This window comes from Centruroides vittatus, unplaced genomic scaffold, assembly GCF_030686945.1.
Source record: "Centruroides vittatus isolate TY-2023 unplaced genomic scaffold, ASM3068694v2 contig_883, whole genome shotgun sequence".
Classification (NCBI taxonomy): domain Eukaryota; kingdom Metazoa; phylum Arthropoda; class Arachnida; order Scorpiones; family Buthidae; genus Centruroides; species Centruroides vittatus.
This window is the reverse complement of record NW_027122575.1, coordinates 1655075-1667614: the sequence shown is the minus strand read 5'-3', so window position 1 is coordinate 1667614 and position 12540 is coordinate 1655075. Positions and strand designations below refer to the sequence as shown.

The window sequence follows — 12540 nt, the reverse complement described above, 5'->3', positions numbered from 1 at the left end:
ATTCTAGCGTTGTCTTTCATTTTTGTATGGCGCGAAATTTGGAATAATCAATTTTGGGTGCGAGGATAAAAATGTTCCTAAAAATTACAGTTGTTCTTTTGTCGCTGTGTGCCGTTTCGATGTTTGTAAGAACGCCACCCGAGAAAATCTGAAACCTACCTACAAATGGCCTTCGCCGAATAACAAATCCAATAAAAAAAAGAGGTGAGATTCGGCTGTTATGAGATTCTACTTAGAAAATAACTTTTATATTTTTAATTACAATATAATAAATAAAATTGGGTGTGGCGCCATCTGTTACGAGATTATGAAAACTTTCTACATTTTTAATAGTGATGTAACGAATAGTATATTTGGCCTCAGCCGAATACCGAATATTCGGCTAGGAGCGTGGCCGAATACCGAATATTCGGCCAAACTATTTGGCTTGATTAACGCACGTACGAAAATTGGCGCGCAAACCGCATTATGGCAAGGATCGCGCACTCTGTTCTCTATTGGCCCGCTGTCACTACGATTTTTTCTTCCAGTAGGTCTAAATTATTTAAATTAATTAATTAAATTATAATTATTAAAGTTAATATGAGATGGAGCCTAACGCCTACCTCTAGTGTCAAATTGGTTTATAATTTATATAATAGCCGTAAATAGCCCGCTATGATTCGGCAGTTGTTGGTATTTAGATGTAAGTTATAACTTATAAGTTATTTTATTTGCAATCGATCTTTTTAACTCTTTAATTAAGCAGTAAAATTTTATTTTTACTATGTATTTGTAGACTGAATAGTGCCATAATGATATACCTTAGTGGGGACATATGGTCTAGTTTTTCCCCAGTTGTGGAACAGTTCACAAATAGATAATATATTTGAAGTTTTGTGATATTTTGTTGCTATAGTTTTTTGTCAATATTTTTAAAATTAACATGATTTCAAATGTTATCTTTTGCATATAATGAAAAATGCTCATTGTTTGCTTTATATATAAAATAAATTATATATTAGTTACTCATCTTCTAGAAATAGATAAATAATTCTTTCATTAAATACGATAAGTTTCAATAAAACGTTTCGTAAATCATTTTAAAATATCGTAAAAAATATAAAAATATACGCGAATACGAATATAACATAATTTACTAAACAATAATGCCTGATACATTCTAACCTACACGCCATCAATGCCATAAGATATCGGGTTATAGTATAAGATAAAGGCTATAATATTATTTAATTATGAAATAATTTAATACTAGAGTTAGATGCTATTTCTTATTAACTTTAATAATTATAGTTTAATTTTCAGAATTAATAAAAGTTACCAAAATGATAAATTTACTGTGTTTTTGTTATTTCTTACTCCTGTTTTTAGGTATTCGGTATTTGGCCGAATAGGCCGAATACCGGGTAGTAACCGAATATTCGTTACATCACTAATTTTTAATTATTATCGAATGGTATAAAATTGAATTTTGAGAGTTATCATTAAAAAAAATCTGTAAATACTAATAACGTATAATAACATCATCAATGATCCTACTCGTGATATGACACAGGAACCCCTTTATCTCTCCGCCCCAACGACCTTTAAATTACGATATTAACAATTAAGTATTAGTTTTTTGGAAACTTTCACGATGAGAAAGAGAGTACTCGACGCTCCATATACGAAGTAACATCTGTCATGGCGGACTTTCACACGGTGACTGTAAACCGCCGAAGATCGTGAGCGTCGGTACTTCTGATTGGTCATTTCATCATCCACTCTCTCTTTGTTTTGAGTAAACACGGTCTTTTATCTGATTTGAAGACGTGGAATGCCTGTAAGTGGCGTTCTAGACATAGTACAAACGATAAGTGATCATGTAACATAAACGTAAATACCTAAGAATGAGTATAAAATTGAATACTTATAAATTAAGCATCTTTAAAAGCAAAAGTGCGCCTTCCAAATAATATAGTTATTTGAGGGGACAAATTAAACCGGACAATATTCTGTAGGGGGGAACGCAAAACTAACGATAGTATGTCAAATCCATCAAAATCCCAATGAAACAAAAGTTTTGAAAGTACTGTACATTGTTGACCATGTTAAACATAAGTGGATGAACAAGGCTGTACTTTTCTTTTTTTAAGACACCTGATTTAAGTATTCAATTTTACACTCATTCTTAGATATTTACATTTATATTACGTGATTACTTATCGTTTGTTCTTTATCTAGAACGCCACTTACTGGCACTCCACTTGTCTTCAAATCAACTAAAAGATCGCGCTTGCGCAAAACAAAGAAAAGGTGAAATGACCAATCAGAAACACTGACGCTCACGGTCTTCGGCGGCTCCACGGTCACCGCGTGCGGATTAAAATTATGCGTCAGAGTGATGAGAGATGCATTTGGTCAGTACTAACATATGCACTTAGAAGTAGGTAGGAATCATCACGGTAATTGGCTATAGCTGTCACCTGATTTTGATGTCATTGCCTCCTTTTTTTCCTCTAGAAGTGCGTGATTGCATCATATAAAGATAGTTCTGTACAGTACTGTAGGATTTTTTTTTTCTTAGGACAAAATCGTAATATAATGGTTAATAATCTTAATAATACATTGATCCTAACTAAAAGTAGCATCGAAATTGATTATGAGCAAATTTACTAAGTATTGTACTGTACATAATGGTTCTCATATTTATAATATGTTAATTGGGCTACAATTTGAAAAAAATTGTAAATTTCCACTGTCGTCCGCCTGTCTTTTCTTAATCTCGAGAACAGAAGTAGATAAATAAAAGACGAGACAAGATATGGAAACCTTAGGGACAGGAGGCCCCGATTAACTATATACGAACTTTAGATGAAAACCGGAAATCACGTTACTGTATTTCAATCCAGATCTTCCCCTGAAAGTTGTTAATAATGATCTACAAGACTCTATCGTTAAAAGAAAAGTATGATGTACATGGGCAAGCCATTACTAATTTGAAGTGGAGAAAATATATTTTAAATGAAATAAATTTAAAATGTGATTAAAAATTGCAGCCAGACGTTGTGATAATGTCACAATAAATAATTGCTCGTTTCACATATACGTATATTTGAGATCACAATAAATACGCGTTAGCCAGTTTTATAGTTAATTGCATTACTCGTATACAGTATACTGTATATCCGAGTAATGCAATTAAGTATAGAAAATCAGTTTATTATATAAGCAATTGATTTTATTTTCAAGTGTGAAATGGAATTTTTTACAGCCTGTGCTCTTCTAGAACTTTGTCTTAGCACTATTTCATATCACCTGCGCCATTTGAGGTAGTTCGTGCTTTGAAACCCGATAAAAGTAAATGCTTGTGGTTAATACTTTAGCTCTAGATCAAGGGTATTCAGACTAAATTGAAGGAATTTAGGACTGATTAAAGTATCCCGATTTACTTATACATAAATTGACAGAGCGGTTAAGTTAATGATGCTATTAAAATATTCAACTTAATCTATATTTTAGAATTAGTAAACAGTCTTTCTTTGGGTATTTTACTTTGATGGTTGTTATGTACAGTATATAACACCAGAAAGTAATGAAATCATGTTAGTTGACCCTCTTAGTGTTCTGCAAATCTCAATGTTTTGAGACTCCTGGAGCCAAATAAGTAAAAACTAAAATAAAATACAATAATAATAATAATAATAATAATAAGCAGAGAGAAAAAATTCAGTGGATGTGTAGACATGGCGTTTATTTTGTTAATATGTTTGGATGAGTTAAACATTATGAAACATATTTTGACACGTTAATAATCCTCTCGGCGGCCCTGAATTTGGAAATGTATTTGGAAATATATTGAAATATATCATTTAGTTTATTAAAATGATTATAACCACCTGTTTTTTCTTTTTTTTTTTTTTTTTACCTTACTTATCTCTTCCCTATGTGGTCTTTTTGCAGATCTGTCGAGAGGAAGAGCAGCTGAAAAATTTCCCCTGGCCCGTAGTGATCCTACCCCTATAAATTAATATGTTACTCTTGCTAACAAAATTAGAATCTTTAAGGCTGATTTTTATTCATACGTAGAATGTTTCTTTATTTCATTTGTTAAAAGAAAAAACAAAAAACGAGCCCGCTCTACCACAGGATCGGGCCGGATGGCCGAGCAGTCAAGGTGATAGCCTACCGCTCCGAGGGACTCGGGATCGAATCCGACGAGTCGAATAATCCCCGGGAATTTTTCGGGGGGTGGTTCGTTCGGATATTGTCGGGCCCCGTCCCTCACCACCCGGTCGCCCCATTGTGGGCCTGGCCGAATCCATAATGGCTTGCAAAAAATAATTAAAAAAAAACCCAGGATTAAATATTAATGGAAGCGACAAAATTATACACGAAAAATATATATTATTTATTATGGTAAATTAATTGTAAATAATTTTGAAGAGAGCGTAACAGAGAAATTCGACGATTTCTGGGGCGTATTTTGGCCAAGCGCTAATGATGCAATATTTGTAATGCTGAGAACAAGTTTGTTTTGGTTGACGAAATGGCAGAAGGTAAATGTTAACAAGATTATTACGTAAAAATACTTACCGAATTTCGTTCTCAAAATAACGATTATAGAAAAAAGAGAGTAATAATCTATACTATCGAACTGTAATTACTTTTTCAGACGTATAAATTAGTAATCATTTATCGGAATTATATTAATTAATGAGAGATTTTACCCTTAACTTTTGATTTAAATGTGCCCTTTGATGATTTTATTGCTTAATATGTCAATTTCTTCAGATTATATTTTATCTTGTGAAAATCATCAATTTCTTATTTACTTTTTATTATTATTATTATTAATTATTTTTATATAACTTTCCGCCTTGTGGGCACCAAGAGGGCCTTTTTAGCAAGCCCATTATGGAGTTAACTGGACCCACAATAGGGCAGCCGATGATGACCCCTGAACGATTACTGGAGATTCTCGACCTGTCTGTCTCGGGTCCCCGGAGCCTTAGTTTACCACTTCTTGGCCATATGACCTTCTTATTTTGTGCAAAATGATGGCTTTTTAATTAAAAAGTTACTTATTATTTTAGAATTGCATTAATCATTTTATACTAAATATAACTTCATCAAAAACTGGAACAGTACATATAGAATTGCAAATCACACCTAAACACAAATTTTCCAGCAAATAAACGTAAAAAACTTACAGATTGAATGTTTTCGGCCACAAATTTATTGGTTTTCTTCGGGAAAAAACATAGAACGCTTTTTCCGTTTATTTTTTCCTGAAGAAGGCCGATAAATTTGTGGTCGAAAACGTTCGATCTGTAAGTTTTTTACGTTTATTTGTTGGAAAATTTGTGTTTAGGTGTGATTTGCGATTTAATCATTTTACTTATAATAAGTAATCGTGGATAAGATATGATAAAGCTTCTATCTTGAGGAAACCGTGTTTTGTATTTTCGTTTCTTTTCTTTTCTTTCGAAGACACAATGTAGTGACGTAAACTTAAACACTGGGCGAATTTTTCATCCTTTTTATTCGGTTGGAACGCTTTTTTATTACATAACGCGTTTCGGGCCGATGCCCCTCTTCAGCCAACTAAACATTAAAAAGTGAGAGATATACAAATATTTAAAATAAATATCGTGACAGTATACATAATTAGTTTTTTAGAGGTTGTTACCTTCTAAATCCTGGTAAGAGCTTGTATACCGTTAAAAGCTGGTCCGTACCTCATTCGGTAGTTTAGACGGATGTAATAGTCCAAGGGTACGAATCTTGATAAAAATTCCATAAAAAAGGAAGGTTTAGTATCAGTCTGTAGAAGTATACGGGGTTATTCTTTCACAAATCATATTCGTGAAACCATACCTGAGATTCGAACCATACCCCCCGAATAATTTTATCGGAAAAGAAACCTATTAAAAAAAAAGGAACATTCCCCTGCTAATGCTCGACCAGACATATGCAAATTAAAAATAGATCGTGCTCCGCAGTTGAGGTGGAGGAGTACGAGCTCAGTGTTAGACAACACACCGGAAGACGAATCTCAGGTATGGTTTCACGAATATGATTTGTGAAAGAATAACCCCGTATACTTCTACAGACTGATACTAAACCTTCCTTTTTTATGGAATTTTTATCAAGATTCGTACCCTTGGACTATTACATCCGTCTAAACTACCGAATGAGGTACGGACCAGCTTTTAACGGTATACAAGCTCTTACCAGGATTTAGAAGGTAACAACCTCTAAAAAACTAATTATGTATACTGTCACGATATTTATTTTAAATATTTGTATATAGTCATCTCTCACTTTTTAATGTTTAGTTGGCTGAAGAGGGGCATCGGCCCGAAACGCGTTATGTAATAAAAAAGCGTTCCAACCGAATAAAAAGGATGAAAAATTCGCCCAGTGTTTAAGTTTACGTCACTACATTGTGTCTTCGAAAGAAAAGAAAAGAGATGATAAAGCTTGTTACAATATTTCAATATCATAATCTGAATAAAGTAGTTATACGGTGAAATAATATTATTATTATGTTGGGTTTAGTGGGTTATACTCGGTTGACACCGGTGGCTGTGTACTATGTCAGACCAGAGAACACACCTGTAGAGGAGAGAACAACAGGTACAATAAGCACCCTATCCATCCTCCACAGATGCCTTATTTCCTGGGCAAGTTCTGTGTAATTGCTAATTTTTTCAGTGAATGTGTTTTGTACATTGTTAGTGTTTGGAATGGATATGTCTATAATGTATGTGATTTTATTTTGTTTGTCAATGAGTGTGATGTCTGGTCTGTTGTGGCACAGAGTGTGGAAGAAGTTATGGCTAAAGGTATCCAAGAATTCTCAATGAGAAGAGCCTATCTCTGTATTGTTAGTTTGACCAAACTCAACCTAATCAATACAGTAGGACTAGATGTAGAGAAGCAGGATATTGAAGAGTTACAGCAGGTTTCTGGTGAGAGCCTTACCAATGACGATCTTCAAGAACTGGCAGAACAAGGAATTCATATAGAACTAGAAAACAGGGATTCTGAAAACGAAGAACCCAAAAAATTTTTCTACAGATTTCCTTAGTAAAAATCTGTTAACAATAACCAAAATCGGGATCAAGTTGTAGCAAATGATCCAGATTTTGAAACGAGTGCAAAAGCAAAACAAGGCATTTTGGATGCAATCTTCTGCTACTGACATTTGCTTAAGGAAAGAAAAAAGCGACAAATGAAACTTCACGACTTTATTGCAAAAAAACAGAAATTTCAGAAAAGCCACGACCTTCATCACAAAAAATGAACTTTACATTTCTGTGTGTTCATGTTTATGTGTTACTAGCTGTTACCTGTGGCTTCAGCTGTGCAGATTTTGCAATTTGATAGAAATAACCCTCCCTTGGTACTTCACTAAGGTTCTCAATCATTAGTTGTTACTAATTTGGTAAAATTACTGATTTTTGTTTGTTTCAAACTATGGACTGCTAATGCACCTAAATTCAAGTTTCAAATATTATGGGATTCTGAGATACGATAAATCTGAGTTTAATTTTTTTTTGAAACATAAGTGACGTTATCTGAAATTCCCTAAATTTAAATTAATAATAAAATGTAAAAATACGGAGCATTTACAAAGATAAAACCTTTGTTGTTACCTTTTCCTTTTTGTCGTTGCACACCATCAGTAGTCCATCGGAAATTACAAAAATTACAGAGATGACCTTCCCCTTTAGGCTACTGCCTTCACAACAAACATGCAAAAATGGTAAAACGTCCTCTGGTGTTTCGCCACTATCACAATAATATTTTTTAAAAAATTAACAGTAAAATTGTGGCCGACGTTATTTCAGACACCATAGTAATTATTTAATTTATAACAATCTAAATATATAAAATTCTCACACGCGCGACAATCAAACACAGGTCTCATCAACTTATACTAACTTATAACCATCTTACAATTAAGGAAAATGGAAAAAAGCAAAAGGGATACGAAAGGAATAGAAATACCTGGGGGTTTTCATAGCAACGTGCTCTTGGATAGGACACCACTTTGAAACTCTCCTTTATTCATGACTCTCTTTTTGTTGTAGACCTTTCGTCTATTCCTGACTTTGTTGTTTGTCTTCGAGGTTTTCTGTCCGTACTCTATTTTTTCTTTCTAACTTCTTTTGCACTTCTCAGTCTCAGATTGTCCTTCTCGAGGTCTGGAGCACTCTTTTTCCCTCCCTACTTCTTCAAGGTTCTCACCAAAAGTGACTGTTTCTCTGTCTGTTTGGCCCCGGGACCCACACCGTCTTTTGTTGTACTTATTTTTGTGGAAAAGATAATCCTACCCAAGGGCAAACGGATTAGACAAGAAAGTTCTAGAAGGAATTCAGAACAAAGAAACAGGAAGGAAGGCTAAGATTAATTCAAATAAAATATACAAATATACAATATCATGGCTGACAGCCACACTATAATCGAACAAATATGTAATAACAAATTTGAATTTAAATGATTTGAACATTTGGTTAAAAAATCGTAATATGTAAATATTGTATGTTTGGAAATTAAGTTATTACCATCAGAAACAAAAAATCACATCTGAAATAGTACAATAGAAGCCGTTCTTCCGGTTAAGCCTTAATGCTCTCCCTGCAGGGGAATTTTGAAAAATCCCTTCTTAGTGTGCATTTCCATGACATACCCTAACTGTGTATCAAATTTCACCACTTTAGGTTCAGCGGTTTGCTCTGGGCGATGATGAATCAGTCAGTCAGTCAGTCAGGACAAGTAATTTTATATATATAGATTTAACATATATTATTATACAAATTAATATAAAAATAACTTAAAATTAAAGTAAAATTTGTTTATTTTTGGTTGCATGTTCCCCTATCCCTATTTACTCTATGTTAAAATGATCTCGTCGTTTAGCGCTTTGTCATCTAGGAATGCATCCCCCATGTTAAGTGGGGTTTTACTATATTTTCAAAACTACTGACAATAATACCCATGTTTATATAAAGTTTTTTTATTTACAATGATCCATACTATTGTATCCCAACTGATTTCCCTCTTTTCCTGATTTACCCTGTATATGTATACACACATACATACAATGTAATAAAATTTATTTTAAATTTAAATTATGTAGCAACTTTTTGTGTATTCTATAAACATTTTTTATGATTTGAGGAAACTTTTAGCTTATTAAAGTGTCTATTATAAGCTTAATTTATAATGAAGAAATATTGAAAGCTTGCTTAAAAACGTTATTTTGGAGAAGTAAATACTTCTGTATATAGTCTATAAAATCTTTATTCAGATAAATGAAGAATACATTTTTTGTTTAAGGGGCTGTCCATTAATTACGTCTGCATTTTTTTTGAAATTTTTTACTCTCCCCCTCCCCTTGTCCCAGTTTATCCAAGTTTCTATAATCCTTTCCTGTCTTTGGACATTCAATAAAGCTCAACTCCCTTAAACTCTTTATTACTTTAAGAATGATAGATATCATAAGTAGAAACAAAACATACAATAAATTTTGAAATAAATGTATAAAATTTAATGAAATAAAACACAGACATGCACTGAAGCTCAATCCTTTCTCTCCCCATTTGACTTGTCATAATTCCCTCCCATCCTTCTAATGTGGGCATCATTTATGGACAACCCTTAACCAAATAATTGTAATTTTCCATTTCAGTTGTATTAATTATGATATCACTTTAGAATTGAACTGACTTAAGCAGTTTGAGATTGGAATGATGATTGTTATAATTTTCAAACCAGTTTATAAGATTACACTTACATCTTGCCAAAAGGAAAGAAAAATTTCTTTGAACAGATATTAGCGAGGTTGAGGTTGAAGTTTTAAATGCAAAAACATACAAATGTCGAGCATGATTCCACTGACTATCCAAACACCATTGTCAAACTTCTAGGCTTACAGGAAAGAGGCACCGAACATCTGACATACATGTTTTCGTGTTGAAAACTTCGGCCTCAACCTCGCTATTATCTGATGTCAGTGAACATTATCAAACTCATGTAATGATTCTAATGTTTTAACATGGAAAAGATTGGCTTCTGTTTGAATTAAATATATCTTTAATGTTTTGTAACATGAAATGATGGATTTATAATTATTTTTTAGGTGGAAAAGAGAATTCAGAAGTTCCAAATAAGGAGGTGGTGTTTTACTTTGTACAAAAATTCAGTTAAGTTTTTATTTATTCCCTTAAGCTTTTAATTTCAGAAATACAGTAGAGTTCTTCAAACTCGACTTAATGTGGACTGAGAATGTGACAAGTTATTGAAAATGATGAGTTTTACAGATAGCAATGATGCTAGTCTAAATAGTGGATACTAATAGTGGCTATTTCTATTTGTAGTCAAATTTTAATTTTAAAAAATGTTGGCTGTTCAGTGGCTACTTTTGAGTTAGTGACATTTGCCTTGAAAAAAAGGCTTATATTCTTTGTTAACACATGAAATTGATGCTATTATTAAAATAGTATTGCAGGTGAAGAACGATAACTTATTTGATCCTAGTGTTAAGTTATATAGGTAAAAATTAGATTACAAGTATTATTTTTTAAGGATGAGTTTAATGGAATATTGAATTATTGAGAGTCGAGTTTCTGGGACTCCACTATATAATTAAAATTTGTTTTGACCAAAACAATTTTTATTCTAAACAGAAAAAGTAAAATGCAGATAATTAAATATAGTGTCAAAATTATGTGTTGAAGTATCTAAATTAAAAATGATGATGATAAACTTTTATTGTATACACAAAGGAATCAATAGGGAATATTTCTTATTTTCAACATTTTAAATTTTTGTATGTTCCTATTAATAATTTTAAATTAAAATAATTTTATTATTTTTTAAATTTTACAGTATAATAAAAGATAAATTCAATAGCATTTAACATATTTGCTACCAAAAATATTTTGTATTGCTGTTATCAACCATTTTGCTATAACTTTTTTGATCTGATATTGTTTACTTCTATTTCTATTAAAAGTTACATAAAAATTGCTTTTGAATTATTTAAGTGTTGAAAATATCAAAGCAAAAATTGTCTTCTGATGTAAAAATCAAAATATGAGTCATTAAAATAAATATTTATTAAATATTTTAAGTATTTTCATTATTAATAAAATAATAATTTCATTATTTATAAAATAATAACCTTCAAGAACAAAATACAATTTTATAAACAATTATTGGGCTGCAATTTCCTATAGACCTATAAATTCCTACTGTTGTCCATCCATCTGTCTTTCCTTAATCTGGAGAATGGAGTTACATAGAAGTCAAAGGGCGAAGGTCGTGTGGTGGCACCCTTCGATGCAACTTTCAATGCAAACCAGAAGTCATGTTATTTCGATGCGAAATTTTCCCCCAAAAGAAGTTAGATGACCAGAACAACTCTATTCTAACAGGAAAACTATGATGTACAGGGAAAAGACACTACTAATTTGGGGTAGAGAGCATTTATTTTAAATTAAATAAATTTAAAATATGATTAAAAATTGCAGCCCAGCCTGGTGACGATGTCACAATAAATATTTGCTTGTTATAATAATAATAATTTTTTTCATATATTTGTTCAGTTTGAATGGTTATATAAGAAGAAACAAAATGAAAATTGTATGTTAGATTATATAATTTATCATACATTTTATCTTACAATATTTTTATATATAATTATTGACAAGACTATGATCGTATTTATAAAATCTTAGAGGTATGAAGGAGTATATGTCAAGAGTAGATATTTGGCAGAGTATTAGGTGCCCAAATCATTTGCGCATAAAAAAATCCAGACTTGTAGGTAATCAGGAGACCGAGAACAGAGTCAAAATAAAATACAAAATGGCAACACTCTTCTACAAACAGGCAAAATAGGCACCTCACCCCATCAAAGTTAGGTGGGGAGAGCACCACCCACAGTCATTCTAAGAAGTGAACTCTGACCTTAGGACTGAACACACAGTATCTTCTATGTTAAATAAAATTTGTAATTTAATTTAGTAAATTTGGGAGTGCTTCAAATATGACATTAAAACAGGGTTTTATGTCGTTACAAGTGGGTTTTTTAACATTATCTAGTATAGTAAAATTGTGGGACCAATAAAAATTTGGTGTGTAGGGCAGAAGGCACCACCACGTGACCTTTGCCCTTTGACCTCACTTTGCTCCTAAACTCTAACGAGGAGAGACATCTTTTTACTTCATTTAGTTAACCTTTCGATTCGACAGCTGTGCTGATCTTGGATTTATATTATATTTCAACACTATTGTAAATATTGCATAGCCGATACAAATTACAGTAGAGCATCAATTATCCGACTTAATTGGGGACTGGGGTTGGTCGGATAACTGAAAAGTTGGATAACTGAAAAGTATGAAAAAATACATTATTAGTATAGTGTATTAGGCCTGGTTTAAATACTAGCCTCCCTTTCATGGTCGAGCCAGTGCTGCCAGCTAAAACATGCAAAAATTTAACAAAAATAGTATTAAAGTAGCCTAGACATAACCAAATATTGT

At 32.3% G+C, this 12540-nt stretch overlaps 1 protein-coding gene across 2 annotated transcripts in view; it reads left to right on the top strand.

Annotated features, from left to right (window-relative positions):
* Positions 1 to 4455: 4455 nt before the first annotated feature.
* Positions 4456 to 12540, top strand: part of Sirt2 (Sirtuin 2) — a 48495-nt gene continuing 40410 nt past the window's right edge. Inside the window, exons 1-2 of one of the 2 annotated variants that reach the window (XM_067280368.1) lie at positions 4456 to 4538; positions 10133 to 10195. In XM_067280368.1, the coding sequence (XP_067136469.1) occupies positions 4497 to 4538; positions 10133 to 10195 (105 nt within the window). In that variant the 5' untranslated portion in view covers positions 4456 to 4496. The remainder of the gene's footprint in view (positions 4539 to 10132; positions 10196 to 12540) is intronic. The other variant, XM_067280369.1, reaches the window with a different exon arrangement.